The sequence below is a fragment of the Silurus aristotelis genome, assembly GCF_946808225.1.
Source record: "Silurus aristotelis genome assembly, chromosome: 1".
NCBI classification, from domain to species: Eukaryota; Metazoa; Chordata; class Actinopteri; order Siluriformes; family Siluridae; genus Silurus; species Silurus aristotelis.
The window spans coordinates 35,050,406-35,069,120 of record NC_139574.1 but is presented as its reverse complement, the minus strand read 5'-3'; the positions used below and the strand labels follow the sequence as shown (position 1 = coordinate 35,069,120).

Sequence of the window (18,715 nt, the reverse complement as noted above, 5' to 3'; positions counted from 1 at the left end):
TTTTGTTTAAACATTGTTAGAATTATAGATCTGTCAAGTGGTCTATCTAAATCTTTCTCTTTTTGGTGTCATTTATGAGAATCATGTAATGTCTAGAGGCAGTTTCACTTTAAATTAGTATGCGTGGCACGTTTTGCCAATACAAAAACAAGAAATAAAATAGGTTTTGGTTTTACAGCGTTTTTAATTGTAAAGTTTATTAACATTTACAACAAACAACTTAGCAGCTTTATAAGTGAATGCATACCAGATGCATTTGAATCGCAATGTTTTTAACACAGGAGAAATCCCAGGTTCATGGTACAATATTAAAAAGCTTACAGTTTTGGGGAAATTACTGTTTAATAATGCATAAAATATACAATTAAATATTTGATGTCTTATATTTTAGTATAAGTTTCCATGTATAGAAAACAGTTCAGTAAGCAAAATGGTGTTTGGAGTATTTAGTTGGTATTGGTGAAGGACTCATACAGAGAGGTGAGTTGGTCCTTCAGGTTCTGGGTATAAGGGTCCAGTTTCTCTCTCAGATCTTCAGAATAAGGAGCCAGACCCTGCTGAACCAAAGCAGCTCTCTCAGCAAACTTGGCTTGAAGATCCTCAGTCAGAGGGGCCAAGGTCTTCTGGAATTCCTGCAGGTGCTGATCTACTTTCTGTCTGATATTTTCAGTGTAGGGATCCAGCTGGGACTGCAGCTCCTTCACTTTCTCCTCCAGATTTCCCCTGAGCTCCTCTGTCTTCTGCAGCACAGTGGTTTTCAGAGCTTCAATGTCAATGGAGTCAGCATAGGGAGCCACAGCTACTCTCAGCTCCTCCACTTTCTGCTGAATTTGGGTCTTCATATCATCAGAATAGGGCTCCAGTTTGCCCTTCACAGTGGTCAAGTCCTGCTCCACACGTTCCTTTAGAACCTCCGCCTCCTGGAAGATCTTGGTCATGATGTCCTGGGCCATAGGGCTCACTTGTTTCTGGAGAGTGACAGCATACTCACTGGCCATATTAGTGCCATCTGTAAATCTAGCACTATGAAGTAAAAACAAGAATCATGATTATATAAGAGAAAATAACTTTAGATACAATCTAAACAGTAAACACAGTTTTTTACTTACTTGACTTCCTGGCCAAGTTGAGACTCTCTAATTGTTTTCAGTGTGTCCTCAGCAGTGTGTGTTGCCTTTGCAACATAGTCCCAGAAAGCATCAGTCAATTGTTCCAGCTGTGGTTTGGGCTCATCAGCATAGAGCAAGTTGGCTTGGCAGTCTGTTGAAAGAACCAAACACTTTAGTTACAAAGTTTTTACAATGAGTTCTTAAGACTGTAGGATTGTGTATTTCAATATGGATATTAACATTGCAGGCTACATTAGCTTACAAGGACTGAAATGATCGTACCTGTGAATACAGCCAGAGCCAGTACCAAAATGGCCTTCATGTTTCTTGCTTAGATTCTAAAAATAAAACAAATAAGCAAATAAATTGTTGCAGTTAATAAACTGAATTAATATGTAGACATTAACAACAATGTATAACAAACATTACAATCAGTACAAGCTTTTTCGTACCTGCTCTATAAAACACCAGCTGTATGTATACAAGACTACCTTAGTCGCCGGTATATATACTGTAGAGAGGTGTGAGTTGTATTGAAAACTCAAAGTCCAGGAGGTAGTGCAGTGTTGACAACCCTCCACATCATAACTTCCTAAGTGGACCATTGGTTACCACACAGTCAGAGCTTCAAGTAGTGTGCTAATAAACATCTGAATGTCTTGTAATAAAAGCACAGATAACATACAGGCATGGGAAAAATTGAATCATTATGCTTCAACAGAGCAACTTTTAAAATATGTCCTGTGGGATTCCTTGTGAGTGTTAAGAGCTGAAGTAGTGGTGTTTCTATTGAGCTGTGTATTTCTTAATATTTTTATTACTGTAAAGCAACTGTGGCAATATCCATTGTTTAAAGTGGAACAGAAATATAATATAATTCAATGAAATGTGTATACCCTATTCATTAGCTTTTAAATATTTGCATCTGTATACACACAATCCTCATTCTTTAATTATTCAACTTGACTATACAATCCATCTATATAATCCATTCTCCATTTCACACTGTCATTTTCATTATTTGCCTATGGTTATCAACCAAAGTAACCCAAATACCTTGTTAGTTTTATTCATATACCTGCAGTTAGATATAAATACTTCTTTTGTAGATACTTGTGTTTTTGACCACCAGGAAGGTTATAAAATCACAAAATGTGATTGACAGATGTTTCTTGATACCAAGATGTGCTCTGTTACATTGATTGTTAGTTCTGAATTTTCCAATATTGGTTTAAACCCAGAGTTTTGCCTTTAAATTTGTTGGTGAACAAGATCAAATAAATATAAGTGAAGGGAAAATGAAAAACCAATCAGAACCACTGCACAAGCATTCGTCATAGCAATCATTATGCACCAGTCTGGTTTTCAGTCAGAAGGCTTTAATTGGTCACAGTCACCGCTGAATCGCTCATTAGTAATAACCTAACAATTATAAGGAACAAATTTATAGGCACTAAACTTATATTATTTAATAAAACTTTATAACCGCTTTATCCCTATAAAGCTGCTTTCAGGCTTTGTCCATTATTTAAAGTGCTATACAAATGAGTTGAATTGAATTGAATAGACCAGAGCGGTGTCTATAGAATAAATGCAAGCAATTTTAAAGCTGAGAAAAAAGAAATAATCAATTAACGTGAGTGCCCAATCACTAGGGATTGTCAAAACAGCTATTTTTATGGAATGTAATAAAAAAAACTAACCAACTACTGGTGTGAATGTTGGCCAAGAAGACTTCATGACAGAAAAAGTGTGAAAGTTGTTAAGAAATAAACATTTTGTCATGCCGAGGGTTTGATTTAGTTACTGTAATCAAAGCAAAGGCAACCAAATACTAAGTGTTGTTTTAAAATACATTTACATAAATATATGTATACCATTGTACCTATACTTTAGCTCATCTTAAAGTCTTAAAATTGGGTGCTGTTCTCTTTCAAACATTCGTTCGGTATCTCACTATGGGAATCGCCTCGGGCGTGACCAATCCTGGAAGCATCAATCACACCACGTCTGTCGGCTGATGGACCAATCACGACAGTGATGCGGGAGTCCCGCCTCCCTATATACACCGCTGCCGGCGGTCCCCGCCTCATTCTCGTTCTCTTCCCCGGGAAGATCCTTTTAGGAAGCTATCCTCAGCAGATCCTCTGGGGGCGGTCAGTTAACTGTTCACAGACAGGCCGTTAAGGTACGTCTCCGAGCGCGGCTGCTTCTTGAGGAGAATATCCACTGTCAAAGCGGATATTCCCTTCTGCTGTTTCTTTCCTTATTTTCTTTTCACATCGCATCAAGCGAGTATTAGAATATCGTTCGAGACCCGTTTCGAGAAGCACGTTGTGGTGATCTCGTTGTTTCCTTTTTTCCGGTGATTGCACCTCCGTTATGGCGACTGCGAGTTCATCTGGGTGCACGGCAGGGAAAGTTCAATCCCGACCGTGTGCATGCAGGTCTACGATCTCGGCAAAAGACTCTCATCCCCTGTGCATCGTGTGCTCAAACCGTGCCCGCTAACCCCGAGTGCTGCCCGCACTGCGCTTTTTTCCCGTCAAGGGTTCGGGAGCGCCGCCTGCGAGTCGCGGCCGCGAATAAAGGGGACCCATGTCTCTCTCCGCTGCCCGCAGAGAGGGACGAAGCTGCTTCGCAAGCACAGTGCAGCTGGGGAGAGTTGATGGACGAGGTTTCTCCTGTCCTTTCTTCACTCTTCGAATCTAACTCTCTACTGGATAACAAGGGTGAGGGAGAGGAAGATGATGAGGTCGCTAATTTTTTGGAGGAAGATTTGGAGGACGACGAGGAGGATGCTATCCTTCCTCCTGATCTTCTCTCCAGGCCTGGAAGGGCCTCCCCATGCCAGGTGAGCTGGACCTCGTGGAGGTGTGTAGAAGAGCCAAGAAACTTTCCATTGAAAGGCCATCTCAGCAGGTGCATCAGGACGCTGAGAGGGATTTATATGATGGGAAGAGGCTGCCATCACACACTTCCCCAGTTAAGCAGCTGATTCCTGCTGTACCGGCGTGTTTCACAGAAATTCGTCGTTTTTGGTACAAGCCCTTCTCGCATTGAGTGCCTGTTAAGGCCCCCCCCCGTAGAGCTGTCGGTGGCTAGCCACCTCCACCCAAATCGACGAGCTGCTTTATCGTCCTCCTCCCCTTCTCTGCCAGGACGTACAGAAAGGCTGTCCGCCTCCCTTTTCCAAAAGATCTACCGCTCCTTGGCCCTGGCGGTTAGAGCTCTGAATGCCACCTCAATGCGCACGGCTTACCAGGCAGAGCTCATGGAGGAAATGGGGAGGCAGATTGATGCTGGGTCACCAGATTCAGCCTTGTGGGAAGAAATCTGCGTCATTGCAGATCTCAACCTACGCTCTTCTAGAGGAGCGGTCCAGAGCTGCGGCCACAGCATGGGCCTCGCTGTGGTAGGCGAAAGAGCCCTGTGGTTGGGGTTGACGGGCTTATCGGAAAGGGAGAAGGTGGAGTTCCTTGATGCCCTGATAGAGCCGAAAGCCCTTTTCGGGGCTGCTGTGGCGAATATGCGCCAGCAATGCGACCTTTGCAAGAAGGACGGTGAAGCGTTTGAGGCATGCCTCCCAAGGAAGCCTCCTGCTCGCCCTCCCCAACCCGCACGTTCATATTTTGCCCCTGCACCCAGGGAGATACAGCCTGGTTTCAGGGCCCCTAGGCAACCCCCACACCAGCACTCAATGCACGGGGAGGCTTGCCAGAAACAGCCTCAGCCCAGGAACAAGACCTCTTTTGCAGCAGCAGCTGCTAGGCATTGCCCAGCGGACCCTCAGGGAGGGAAGAAAAGGCGGGCGACCTAACTTGTGGTCTGATTTTGGGTCAAAAGAGAGGTGGCAGCACTCTCTGAGTTTCTGTAGCACCCCTCGACTCATCTCAGGAGTCTTGTCCTCCCCCTCCAGCGAAAAGGCGTTGGGGAGCGTTTCAAAGACTGTGTTCGACGAACAAGTTTTCTCCGGTTGGAGTGTTGGCACCAGTTCCCCCAGTGCCCGGAAAGTTACTTCTCCCCTCTCCACCTGCGGGGTTATGCAAGGGAGAGAGCAGAATGTTCCATGTTCGTTCAAAAATATTAAAGATTTGTTCTGTGCATCCAGGCAGTGGGCCGAGGGCACAGATGTGTGTAATAAAGGGAAAAGTGAAAAAATCCACACACAATAAAAGACCTCGAATCAGAGTTGCAACCCCCGGCTCCGGAGCCAGATCGTGCCACCGCGCCGTCTGTAAGCGAGAGCCACAGAGGTCCGCTCTCTGCTCGCGTGGAGAGTTGGCGCGCATGTGCAGTTCATCATTGGGTGTATTCTACAATACAGCGGGGATATCGCCTGCAGTTTGCCGTGAGATCGCCGCTTTTCAGCGGCGTGATTTGGTCGACAGCAGAGGGCGAATCTGCTCAGGTTTTGGAGGACGAAATAATCTCCTTACTGAGCAAAGGGGTAATTCGATCGGTGCCGCGAGAAGGCAGCCAGCTCGGCTTTTATTCCCGGTACTTTGTCGTTCCCAAGAAAGGGGGGGGTCTCCGTCCCATTCTGGATTTACGGAACCTCAACGAACACCTCAGGAAGTACAAGTTCAAGATGCTCACGTTGAAAGCTTTGTACAGTGTTATTCGTCCCAGAGACTGGTTTACGTCAGTGGATCTGAAGGACGCGTATTACCACATAAGCATTTATCCGGCACACAGGAAATTCCTACGCTTTGCCTATCAGGGCACAGCCTACGAATATTTGGCGGTTCCATTCGGGCTAGCTCTAGCTCCGCGGATCTTTACCAAATGTGTCGAAGCTGCACTGTCTCCGTTGAGAACGACGGGTTTAAGAGTGTCAGCGTATTTGGATGATCTCCTCCTCTGCGCCATGTCACGGCAGCAAGCGGAGGTGGATACGGGTGTGCTTCTGTCTCACCTGACTGGCTTAGGTTTCAGAATAAACGAGACAAAAAGCTGCTTGGTGCCCACACAGGAAATAATATACCTGGGTCTCAGATTGAACTCAGACCTGTATCATGCTTTATTATCAGAAGAGCGCATCAGGTCGATTCGCAGTTGTCTCTCTCTTTTTCAGAGAGGAAGGACAGTTCCATTCAGACTCTGTTTACGCCTGCTGGGGCTGATGGCTTCGTCAGTGTCTGTCATACCGCTGGGACTGTTGCGAATGAGAGTTTCAGTGCTGGGTTACGGCACATCGCTTATGTCCGAAGCGCCACCTCAATCGCAAGGTGATGGTGATGTCACTGTGCTTACGCGCTCTCCATCACTGGAGAAATCACGATTTTCTCGAGTCGGGAACCCCACTGGGGGTTGTTTCCCTGGGAAAAGTAGTGATGACGGATGCGTCACTCGCAGGTTGGGGTGCGGTGTTCGCAGGCAGGATGGCGAAAGGGAAATGGCCCGTTTCTCTTCGGTGCGCGCACGTAAACTTTCTGGAGCTGTTCACAGTGTTTCTAGCTTTGAAACATTTCGTGCAGTTTCTTCGGAGTCGCGCTCTCCTCGACTTTACCGTCTGGCACGAGATCTCATGGTGTGGGGCATGGAGCATTTCCTGTCGCTGCGAGCGACTCATGTGCCGGGAGTGCTGAATGCGGGGGTGGATCTCTTGTCCAGGGGAGATCCCCTGTACGGGGAGTGGTCTCTCTATCCTCAGGTGGTGAACCTGTTATAGGAGAGATTCGGCCGGGCCGCCGTAGATCTCTTCGTCTCGCACGAAAACACTCATTGCCCTCTGTTCATTTCTCTGGCGAGAAACGGTGCACCGGTGTGGATGCGTTAGCCCACCCGTGGCCAAACGTTCTGCTTTACGCATTTCCTCCACTAAGTCTGATCGTGCTGACTCTACAAAGAGTAAGAGTATATTCCAACTCCTGCACGATCGACCCTGGCCTCTCCCGTTGCGCAGGGATCTCCTCTCGCAAGCGCGCAAAGAGATTTTTCACCCGACACCGGACAGAGTGGCTCTCTGGGCCTGGCCCGTGAGAGGATGAATCTTAGTGTCGCTGGTTTGCCTCCGAGGGTGATTGAGACGAATCAGAATGCGAGAGCAGCTTCGACGCGCTCTGCATATGATAGAAAATGGAATGTGTTTGAACTATGGTGTGCTCAGAGACATATCGTCCCTTTTCACTGTTCTGTGGCAGATGTGCTTTTTGCAGGAACTTTTGGATAAGGGCAGGGCTTTTTCAACCGTTAAGGTTTATCTCGCCGCTGTTTTTGCATGCCACATAGGGATTGACGGTAATACCATCGGTCATCACCCGCTCGTGTGCAGGTTTATGAAGGGGGCGCGGCGCCTGAGCACGTTCTCAAAGCCGCTGGTTCCGGCATGGGATCTGTCCGTGGTCCTGAGCGCGCTCTCTCAGTCTCCCTTTGAGCCGATAGGGAGTATTGATTTAAAGCTCCTGTCGCTTAAGGTTGCTTTGTTATTGGCTCTTTCTACCGCGAGGCGGGTTAGTGAACTTCATGCTTTGTCTGTTCATAACTCCTGTATGCATTTTGCTTTGGATTTCTGGTGAGTGGCTCTCAAGAATAATCCGGCTTTTATCCCTAAGGTGAGCGAGTCAGCTTTCGCCTGCAGACAGGTGGATTTAATGGCTTTTCATCCGCCTCCTTTTTCCTCAGCGGAGGAGGAGTGGCTTCAATGTCTGTGTCCTGTCCGTGCGTTACGTCACTATGTTGACAGGATGAAGGGATTGAGACGGAGTAATCAGCTGTTTGTTTCATGGGCTGATTCCTGTGAGGGAAGTCCCGTTTCCCGGCAGCGCCTGTCCCATTGGCTCGTGGAGGCTATTATAATGAGTTATAATAGCGTGGGTCTTAACCCTCCGGAAGGACTGAGGGCTCATAGTACCCGAGGCTTGGCCGCTTCGTGGGCGCTTTTTAAGGGTGTTTCGATTCAGGACATCTGTACGGCAGCATGCTGGGCTTCGCCGCACACTTTTGTCTGTTTTTATAGGCTGGATGTCACGGAGCCGTCGCTGGCTCATTCCGTCCTGAGCGTGTAATACATATATGTATATATTTTGTATGTGTGTATATGTATGTATGTATGTATGTATGTATGTATATATATATATATATATATATATAATGACAACGGATGATGGTAACATCGTGGATCGGTTGTTTGTCATTTCTCTCACTTTCCACTCTCTTCAGTGAGAGGGGTTATCTCTTTTTATCACATCACTGAGTTGGTTCACACCTGCTTCGGACAGCATATCTGCAATACGGGAGTTGTCTATATCCCATAGTGAGATACCGAACGAATGTTTGAAAGCTTTAGGTTACTTACGTAACCCCGGTTCTCTGATAACAGGAGTGAGGTATCTCACCACACTTCCCTCCTTGCAGTGCACGGAGAAGAGATACGTGAGAATGAGGCAGGGACTGCCGGCAGCGGTGTATATAGGGAGGCGGGACTCCCGCATCACTGTCGTGATTGGTCTGTCAGCCGACAGACGTGGTGTGATTGATGCTTCCAGGATTGGTCACGCCCGAGGCGATTCCCATAGTGAGATACCTCACTCCTGTTATCAGAGAACCGGGGTTACGTAAGTAACCTAAAGTTACCGAAGAGAGCCTGTGATAAGTATAACACATCTGAAGAGAAATATTAGAAAATGAGAGGTGAAATTCTGACCAATCATCTCAGATTCATCTTCTGATCTCAAACCCAAATATCTTCATTGCAAAGTAAATACTTCTAAATTGGCTTTATTTTTTCAGCAATTTTAAAGCACCTTTAGTTAAATGAACTGTCTTGAAAGGTCACTTACATGAGAAACTTTAGAACAATAATAACGTTGTTTTTAATACTGTACAGTGGATAACCGTTGTACGAGCATAATTTGTTCTTGAAAATTGCTCGTAGGTCCATTTGCTCTTACGTTTGAACTGATTTTCCCCATAAGAATGAATGTAAAAGTGATTTAATCCGTTCCGAGATCTCATCCGATCGCTTATTTCTGCACTTATAAAGTATTTGTAGCCTGTTTTAACAAACAAATACACCGCAAATTACCGTAATGTAAATATAATATAACACTTACTCATGTGATAGTGGTTGATTGCGAGTGTGAGACCCGCACCACGCTCATAACCTCCTCGGTTTCCATGGTAATTCTATTTACTTTTGTTTTCACAGCACCATCACTGATTTTATTGGGAGAAATTCTTCAAGATTTCTAGTGAAATAAAAATATAAAACTAAAAAAATTATGTTTTTGCTGCACTGAACAACGAGAGCGACGGAGTGATACGTCATCAACTAAGTGACTGATGCGACCCTCCGCCGAAAACGGGGAACCGGCAGCGTGAGTTTGCTCGCGCTGTCGAAATTTGCTCGTGAAAATGGATAAAATTTTGCGAGCGAGTTTGCTCGTTTCTCTGTTTGCTCGTACTATAGGTTGCTCGTACAACGGGGTTTTACTGTATACTGTTAATACTGTATACTGTACTATTTAATACTCATATTGTCCATATTGTCTTACATTGTCTTTATTGTAATGTATAGCATGTTTTGTCTTGTCTTGTCTCTTTTGTCTGGTTTAGTCCAAGCTAAATGTGTTTTGTTATTTATGTCTGTACTGTTGAGAGTCACAAATGGCTGGACGCAAATTCCTTGTGTGTGTCAACACAATTGGCCAATAAACCTGATTCTAAATCTAATTCTGATTCTTATATTAAAGACAGTTTCCTGTTTGGCCATTTATTTTGCATGTACTGACAGATACAGCAACCTTATAATTGGCTGTTTTTGTTTAAACATTGTTAAAATTAAAGATCTGTCTAGTGGTCTATCTAAATCTTTCACTTTTTGGTGTCATTTGTAAAAATCATGTAATGTCTAGAGGCAGTTTCACTTTAAATTAGTACGTGCATGCCACGTTTTTTAAATACAAAAACAAGAAATAAAACAGGTTTTGGTTTTTCAGCATTTAGAATTTAAATTATGAATATTTACAACAAACAACTTAGCAGCTTTACAGGAATGCATACCAGATGCATTTGAATAGCAATGTTTTTAACACAGGAGAATTCACAGGTTCATCGTACAATATTGATAAAGCTTACAGTTTGGGCGAATTATTCTTCAATAATGCATGAAATATACAATAAAATATTTGATGTCTTATATTTTAGTATGAGTTTCCATGTATAGAAAACAGTTCAGTAAGCAAAATGGTGTTTGGAGTATTTAGTTGGTATTGGTGAAGGACTCATACAGAGAGGTGAGTTGGTCCTTCAGGTTCTGGGTGTAAGGGTCCAGTTTCTCTCTCAGATCTTCAGAATAAGGAGCCAGACCCTGCTGAACCAAAGCAGCTCGCTCAGCAACCTTGGCTTGAAGATCCTCAGTCAGAGGGGCCAAGGTCTTCTGGAATTCCTGCAGGTGCTGATCTACTTTCTGTCTGATATCTTCAGTGTAGGGATCCAGATGGGACTGCAGCTCCTTCACTTTCTCCTCCAGATTTCCCCTGAGCTCCTCTGTCTTCTGCAGCACAGTGGTTTTCAGAGCTTCAGTGTCAATGGAGTCAGCATAGGGAGCCACAGCTACTCTTAGCTCCTCCATTTTCTGCTAAATTTGGGTCTTCATATCATCAGAATAGGGCTCCAGTTTGCCCTTCACAGTGGTCAAGTCCTGCTCAAGACGTTCCTTCAGAACCTCAGCCTCCTGGAATATCTTGGTCATGATGTCCTGGGCCATAGGGCTCACTTGTTTTTGAAGAGTGACAGCATATTTACTGGCCATATTAGTGCTATCTGTAAATCTAGCACTATGAAGTAAAAACAAGAATCATGATTATATAAGATAAGATAACTTCAAATACAATCTAAACAGTAAACACGTTTTTTTACTTACTTGACTTCCTGGCCAAGTTGAGACTCTCTAATTGTTTTCAGTGTGTCCTCAGCAGTATGTGTTGCCTTGGCAACATAGTCCCAGAAAGCATCAGTCAATTGTTCCATCTGTGGTTTGGGCTCATCAGCATAGAACAAGTTGGCTTGGCAGCCTGCTGAAAGAACCAAACACTTTAGTTACAAAGTTTTTACAATGACTTCTTAAGGCTGTAGGATTGTGTATTTCAATATGGTTATTAACATTGCAGGTTACATTAGCTTACAAGGACTGAAATAATCGTACCTGTGAATACAACCAGAGCCAGGACCAAAATGGCCTTCATGTTTCTTGCTTTGATTCTGAAAAAACAAAGAAGCAAATTAACTATTGCAGTTAATAAACTGAATAATTATGTAGACATTAACAACAATGTATAACAACAATTTCAGTCAGTACAAGATTTTTCTAACCTGCTCTATAAAACACCAGCTGTATGTATGCAAGACTGCTTTAGTCGCCAGTATATATACTGTAGAGAGGTGTAAGTTGTATTGAAAACTCAAAGTCCAGGAGGTAGTGCAGTGCTGACAACCCTCCACATCATAACTTCCTAAGTGGACCATCGGTTACCACACAGTCTGAGCTTCAAGTAGTGTGCTAATAAACGTCCGAATGTCATGTAACAAAAGCACAGATAACATACAGGTATGGGAAAAATGTAATCATTAAGTTTTTAACAGAGCAACTTTTAAAATATGTCCTGTGGGATTCCATATGAGTGTTAAAAACTTGAGTAGTGGTGTTACTAATGAACTGTGTATGTCTCAATATTTTTATTACTGTATAGCCACTTTGTGACAATATCCATTGTTAAAGGTGGAACAGAAACAAAATATATTGAATTGAATTAAATGTGTATACCTTAGCCAGAAGCTTACAGCTATTTGTATCTGTATACACACAGTTTTAATACTTTAATTAATTAACTTGACTATACAATCCATCTATATAATCCAGTCTCCATTCCAGACTGTCATTTTCATTATTTGCCTATGGTTATCAACCCAAGTAACCCAAATACCTTGTTAGTTTTATTCATATACCTGCAGTTAGATATAAATACTTCTGTTGTAGATACTTGTGTTTTTGACCACCAGGAAGGTTATAAAATCACAAAATGTGATTGACAGATGTTTCATGATACCCAAATGTGCTGTACATTGATTGTTAGTTCTGAATTTTCCAATATTGGTTTAAACCCAGAGTTTTGCCTGTAAATTTGTCTATAAACAGGATAAAAATAAATATAAGTGAAGGGCAAATGGAAAGCCAATCAGAACCACTGCACAAGCATTCTTCATAGCAAACATTATGCACCAGTCTGGTTTTCAGTCAGAAAGCTTTTATTTGTCACAGTCACCACTGGATCGCTCATTAGTGATAAACTTACAATTATAAGGAACAAACTTATAAGCACTAAACCTATACATTATTTATTATAACTTCATTACCGCCTTATCTGTATGAAGCTGCTTTGAGACAATGTCCATTTCCTAAAGTGCTATACAAATAAAAATGAGTTGAATTGAATTAAATAGACCAGAAAGGTGTCTATGGGATAAATGCAAGCAATTTTAAAGCGGATTAAAAAGGAAATTCAATTAATTTTGTAATGCCAGGGAATTGATTTAGTTACTGTAAGCAAAGCAAAGGCAACCAAATACTTAGTGTTGTTTAAAAAAAAAAAAAAATGAATACATGAATGTATACCTTCATACTTATACTTTAGCTCATCTTAAAATCGACTGCTGTTATGAAAGGGAGCCTGTGATATGTATAACACATCTAAAGAGAAATATTAGAAAATGAGAGGTGAAATTCTGACCAATCATCTCAGATTCATCTTCTGATCTCAAACCCAAATATCTTCATTGTAAAGTAAATACTAATAAATTGGCTTTATTTTTCCAGCAATTTTAAAGCACCTTTAGTTACTTGAACTGTCTTGAAAGGTCACTTACAGCAGAAACTTTAGAACAATAATAATATTGTTGTTAATAATGTATACTGTTTACTGTATACTGTACTATTTAATACTCATACTGTCTATATTGACTTACATTCTATATTGTATTGTATAGCCTGTTTTATCTTGTCTTGTTTGTTTTGTCTGGTTTAGTCCAAGCTAAATGTGTTTTGTTATTTATGTCTGTACTTTTGAGAGTCACTAATAGGTGGAACGAAATTCTTTGTGTGTGTCAACACAATTTCCCAATAAACCTGATTCTAAATCTGATTCTGATTCTTATATTAAAGACAGATTCCTGTTTGGCCTTTTATTTTGCATGTACTGACAGATATATTAACCTCATAATTTGCTGTTTTTGTTTAAACATTGTTAAAATTATAGATCTGTCAAGTGGTCTATCTAAATCTTTCTCTTTTTGGTGTCATTTATGAGAATCATGTAATGTCTAGAGGCAGTTTCACTTTAAATTAGTATGCATGGCACGTTTTGCCAATACAAAAACAAGAAATAAAATAGGTTTTGGTTTTACAGCGTTTTTAATTGTAAAGTTTATTAACATTTACAACAAACAACTTAGCAGCTTTACATGAATGCATACCAGATGCATTTGAATCGCAATGTTTTTAACACAGGAGAAATCCCAGGTTCATAGTACAATATTAAAAAGTTTACAGTTTTGGGGAAATTACTGTTTAATAATGCATAAAATATACAATAAAATATTTGATGTCTTATATTTTAGTATGAGTTTCCATGTATAGAAAACAGTTCAGTAAGCAAAATGGTGTTTGGAGTATTTAGTTGGTATTGGTGAAGGACTCATACAGAGAGGTGAGTTGGTCCTTCAGGTTCTGGGTGTAAGGGTCCAGTTTCTTTCTCAGATCTTCAGAATAAGGAGCCAGACCCTGCTGAACCAAAGCAGCTCGCTCAGCAACCTTGGCTTGAAGATCCTCAGTCAGAGGGGCCAAGGTCTTCTGGAATTCCTGCAGGTGCTGATCTACTTTCTGTCTGATATCTTCAGTGTAGGGATCCAGCTGGGACTGCAGCTCCTTCACTTTCTCCTCCAGATTTCCCCTAAGCTCCTCTGTCTTCTGCAGCACAGTGGTTTTCAGAGCTTCAGTGTCAATGGAGTCAGCATAGGGAGCCACAGCTACTCTCAGCTCCTCCATTTTCTGCTGAATTTGGGTCTTCATATCATCAGAATAGGGCTCCAGTTTGCCCTTCACAGTGGCCAAGTCCTGCTCAAGACGTTCCTTCAGAACCTCCGCCTCCTGGAAGATCTTGGTCATGATGTCCTGGGCCATAGGGCTCACTTGTTTCTGGAGAGTGACAGCATACTCACTGGCCATATTAGTGCCATCTGTAAATCTAGCACTATGAAGTAAAAACAAGAATCATGATTATATAAGAGAAAATAACTTTAGATACAATCTAAACAGTAAACACAGTTTTTTACTTACTTGACTTCCTGGCCAAGTTGAGACTCTCTAATTGTTTTTCAGTGTGTCCTCAGCAGTGTGTGTTGCCTTTGCAACATAGTCCCAGAAAGCATCAGTCAATTGTTCCAGCTGTGGTTTGGGCTCATCAGCATAGAACAAGTTGGCATGGCCGCCTGCTGAAAGAACCAAACACTTACAGGTACAACGTTTTTACAATGAGTTCTTAAGGCTGTCGGATGGTGTAATTTCAGTAGAGATATTAACATTGCAGGCTATATTAGTTTACAAGGACTGAAATGATCGTACCTGTAAATACAGCCAGAGCCAGTACAAAAAAGACCTTCATGTTTCTTGCTTTGATTCTGAAAAAACAAAAAAGCTAATTAACTACTGCAGTTAATAAACTGAATAAATATGTAGACATTAACATCAATGTATAACAACAATTACAGTCAGTTCAAGCTTTTTCTTACCTGCTCTATAAAACACCAGCTGTATGTATGCAATACTGCCTTAGTCGTCATTAATATACTGTAGAGAGGTGTGAGTTGTATTGAAAACTCAAAGTCCAGGAGGTAGTGCAGTGTTGACAACCCTCCACATCATAACTTGGAAAAATTTAATCATTATGCTTCAACAGAGCAACTTTTCAAATATGTCCTGTGGGATTCCATATGAGTGTTAAGAGCTGAAGTAGTGGTGTTACTATTGAGCTGTGTATTTCTTAATATTTTTATTACTGTAAAGCAACTGTGGCAATATCCATTGTTTAAAGTGGAACAGAAATATAATATAATTCAATGAAATGTGTATACCCTATTCATTAGCTTTTAACTATTTGCATCTGTATACACACAATCCTCATTCTTTAATTATTCAACTTGACTATACAATCCATGTATATAATCCATTCTCCATTTCACACTGTCATTTTCATTATTTGCCTATGGTTATTAACCAAAGTAACCCAAATACCTTGTTAGTTTTATTCATATACCTGCAGTTAGATATAAATAATTCTGTTGTAGATACTTGTGTTTTTGACCACCAGGAAGGTTATAAAATCACAAAATGTGATTGACAGATGTTTCTTGATACCCAAATGGAAAGCCAATCAGAACCACTGCACCAGCATTCGTCATAGCAAACATTATGCACCAGTCTGGTTTTTAGTCAGAAAGCTTTAATTTGTCACAGTCACCACTGGATTGCTCATTAGTAATAATCTAACAATTATAAGGAACAAACTTATATTATTTAATAAAACTTTATAACCGCCTTATCCCTATAAAGCTGCTTTCAGGCTTTGTCCATTATTTAATGTGCTATACAAATTAGTTGAATTGAATTGAATAGACCAGAGCGGTGTCTATGGAATAAATGCAAGCAATTTTAAAGCTGAGAAAAAATAAAAAATCAATTAAAGTGAGTGCCCAATCACTAGGGATTGTCAAAACAGCTATTTTTATGGAATGTAATAAAAAAACTAACCGTCTACTGGTGTGAATGTTGGCCAAGAAGACTTCATGACAGAAAAAGTGTGAAAGTTGTTAAGAAATAAACATTTGTCATGCCGAGGGTGTGATTTAGTTACTGTAATCAAAGCAAAGGCAACGAAATACTAAGTGTTGTTTTAAAATACATTTACATAAATATATGTATACCATTGTACCTATACTTAATCTCATCTTAAAGTTTTAAAATTGGGTGCTGTTACCGAAGGGAGCCTGTGATAAGTATAACACATCTGAAAAGAAATATTAGAAAATGAGAGGTGAAATTCTGACCAATCATCTCAGATTCATCTTCTGATCTCAAACCCAAATATCTTCATTGCAAAGTAAATACTTCTAAATTGGCTTTATTTTTCCAGCAATTTTAAAGCACCTTTAGTTAAATGAACTGTCTTGAAAGGTCACTTACATGAGAAACTTTAGAACAATAATAACGTTGTTTTTAATACTGTACAGTGGATAACCGTTGTACGAGCATAATTTGTTCTTGAAAATTGCTCGTAGGTCCATTTGCTCTTACGTTCGAACTGATTTTCCCCATAAGAATGAATGTAAAAGTGATTTAATCCGTTCCGAGATCTCATCCGATCGCTTATTTCTGCACTTATAAAGTATTTGTAGCCTGTTTTAACAAACAAATACACCGCAAATTACCGTAATGTAAATATAATATAACACTTACTCATGTGATAGTGGTTGATTGCGAGTGTGAGACCCGCACCACGCTCATAACCTCCTCGGTTTCCATGGTAATTCTATTTACTTTTGTTTTCACAGCACCATCACTGATTTTATTGGGAGAAATTCTTCAAGATTTCTAGTGAAATAAAAATATAAAACTAAAAAAATTATGTTTTTGCTGCACTGAACAACGAGAGCGACGGAGTGATACGTCATCAACTAAGTGACTGATGCGACCCTCCGCCGAAAACGGGGAACCGGCAGCGTGAGTTTGCTCGCGCTGTCGAAATTTGCTCGTGAAAATGGATAAAATTTTGCGAGCGAGTTTGCTCGTTTCTCTGTTTGCTCGTACTATAGGTTGCTCGTACAACGGGGTTTTACTGTATACTGTTAATACTGTGTACTGTACTATTTAATACTCATATTGTCCATATTGTCTTACATTGTCTTTATTGTAATGTATAGCATGTTTTGTCTTGTCTTGTCTCTTTTGTCTGGTTTAGTCCAAGCTAAATGTGTTTTGTTATTTATGTCTGTACTGTTGAGAGTCACAAATGGCTGGACGCAAATTCCTTGTGTGTGTCAACACAATTGGCCAATAAACCTGATTCTAAATCTAATTCTGATTCTTATATTAAAGACAGTTTCCTGTTTGGCCATTTATTTTGCATGTACTGACAGATACAGCAACCTTATAATTGGCTGTTTTTGTTTAAACATTGTTAAAATTAAAGATCTGTCTAGTGGTCTATCTAAATCTTTCACTTTTTGGTGTCATTTGTAAAAATCATGTAATGTCTAGAGGCAGTTTCACTTTAAATTAGTACGTGCATGCCACGTTTTTTAAATACAAAAACAAGAAATAAAACAGGTTTTGGTTTTTCAGCATTTAGAATTTAAATTATGAATATTTACAACAAACAACTTAGCAGCTTTACAGGAATGCATACCAGATGCATTTGAATAGCAATGTTTTTAACACAGGAGAATTCACAGGTTCATCGTACAATATTGATAAAGCTTACAGTTTGGGCGAATTATTCTTCAATAATGCATGAAATATACAATAAAATATTTGATGTCTTATATTTTAGTATGAGTTTCCATGTATAGAAAACAGTTCAGTAAGCAAAATGGTGTTTGGAGTATTTAGTTGGTATTGGTGAAGGACTCATACAGAGAGGTGAGTTGGTCCTTCAGGTTCTGGGTGTAAGGGTCCAGTTTCTCTCTCAGATCTTCAGAATAAGGAGCCAGACCCTGCTGAACCAAAGCAGCTCGCTCAGCAACCTTGGCTTGAAGATCCTCAGTCAGAGGGGCCAAGGTCTTCTGGAATTCCTGCAGGTGCTGATCTACTTTCTGTCTGATATCTTCAGTGTAGGGATCCAGCTGGGACTGCAGCTCCTTCACTTTCTCCTCCAGATTTCCCCTGAGCTCCTCTGTCTTCTGCAGCACAGTGGTTTTCAGAGCTTCAGTGTCAATGGAGTCAGCATAGGGAGCCACAGCTACTCTTAGATCCTCCATTTTCTGCTAAATTTGGGTCTTCATATCATCAGAATAGGGCTCCAGTTTGCCCTTCACAGTGGTCAAGTCCTGCTCAAGACGTTCCTTCAGAACCTCAGCCTCCTGGAATATCTTGGTCATGATGTCCTGGGCCATAGGGCTCACTTGTTTTTGAAGAGTGACATCCAGCAATTTTAAAGCACCTTTAGTTACTTGAACTGTCTTGAAAGGTCACTTACAGCAGAAACTTTAAAACAATAATAATATTGTTGTTAATAATGTATACTGTTAATACTGTATACTGTACTATTTAATACTCATACTGTCTATATTGACTTACATTCTATATTGTATTGTATAGCCTGTTTTATCTTGTCTTGTTTGTTTTGTCTGGTTTAGTCCAAGCTAAATGTGTTTTGTTATTTATGTCTGTACTTTTGAGAGTCACTAATAGGTGGAACGAAATTCTTTGTGTGTGTCAACACAATTTCCCAATAAACCTGATTCTAAATCTGATTCTGATTCTTATATTAAAGACAGATTCCTGTTTGGCCTTTTATTTTGCATGTACTGACAGATATATTAACCTCATAATT

At 40.8% G+C, this 18,715-nt stretch overlaps 2 protein-coding genes and 2 pseudogenes across 4 annotated transcripts; all 4 read right to left on the bottom strand.

The window, feature by feature from the left end:
* Positions 1 to 253: 253 nt before the first annotated feature.
* On the bottom strand, positions 254 to 1,629 carry LOC310725437 (uncharacterized protein). The gene is made up of 4 exons (XM_083540373.1): positions 1,562 to 1,629; positions 1,392 to 1,447; positions 1,110 to 1,260; positions 254 to 1,023 (listed from the first exon to the last, which is right to left on the bottom strand). The coding sequence occupies exons 2-4, from the start codon at positions 1,429 to 1,431 to the stop codon at positions 447 to 449; spliced, it is 768 nt and encodes a 255-aa protein (XP_083396499.1). The 5' UTR covers positions 1,432 to 1,447; positions 1,562 to 1,629; the 3' UTR covers positions 254 to 446.
* An 8,510-nt stretch (positions 1,630 to 10,139) lies between these two features.
* On the bottom strand, positions 10,140 to 14,922 carry LOC310725491 (annotated as a pseudogene). The gene is made up of 4 exons (XR_014538405.1): positions 14,898 to 14,922; positions 14,731 to 14,786; positions 10,978 to 11,128; positions 10,140 to 10,891 (listed from the first exon to the last, which is right to left on the bottom strand). The product of XR_014538405.1 is annotated as an uncharacterized misc_RNA (transcript).
* On the bottom strand, positions 13,568 to 14,583 carry LOC310725591 (uncharacterized protein). The gene is made up of 2 exons (XM_083540579.1): positions 14,446 to 14,583; positions 13,568 to 14,359 (listed from the first exon to the last, which is right to left on the bottom strand). The coding sequence occupies exon 2, from the start codon at positions 14,332 to 14,334 to the stop codon at positions 13,783 to 13,785; it is 552 nt and encodes a 183-aa protein (XP_083396705.1). The 5' UTR covers positions 14,335 to 14,359; positions 14,446 to 14,583; the 3' UTR covers positions 13,568 to 13,782.
* A 2,695-nt stretch (positions 14,923 to 17,617) lies between the features above and the next one.
* On the bottom strand, positions 17,618 to 18,291 carry LOC310725104 (annotated as a pseudogene). Its single transcript has one exon. The product of its transcript is annotated as an uncharacterized misc_RNA (transcript).
* Positions 18,292 to 18,715: the final 424 nt, after the last annotated feature.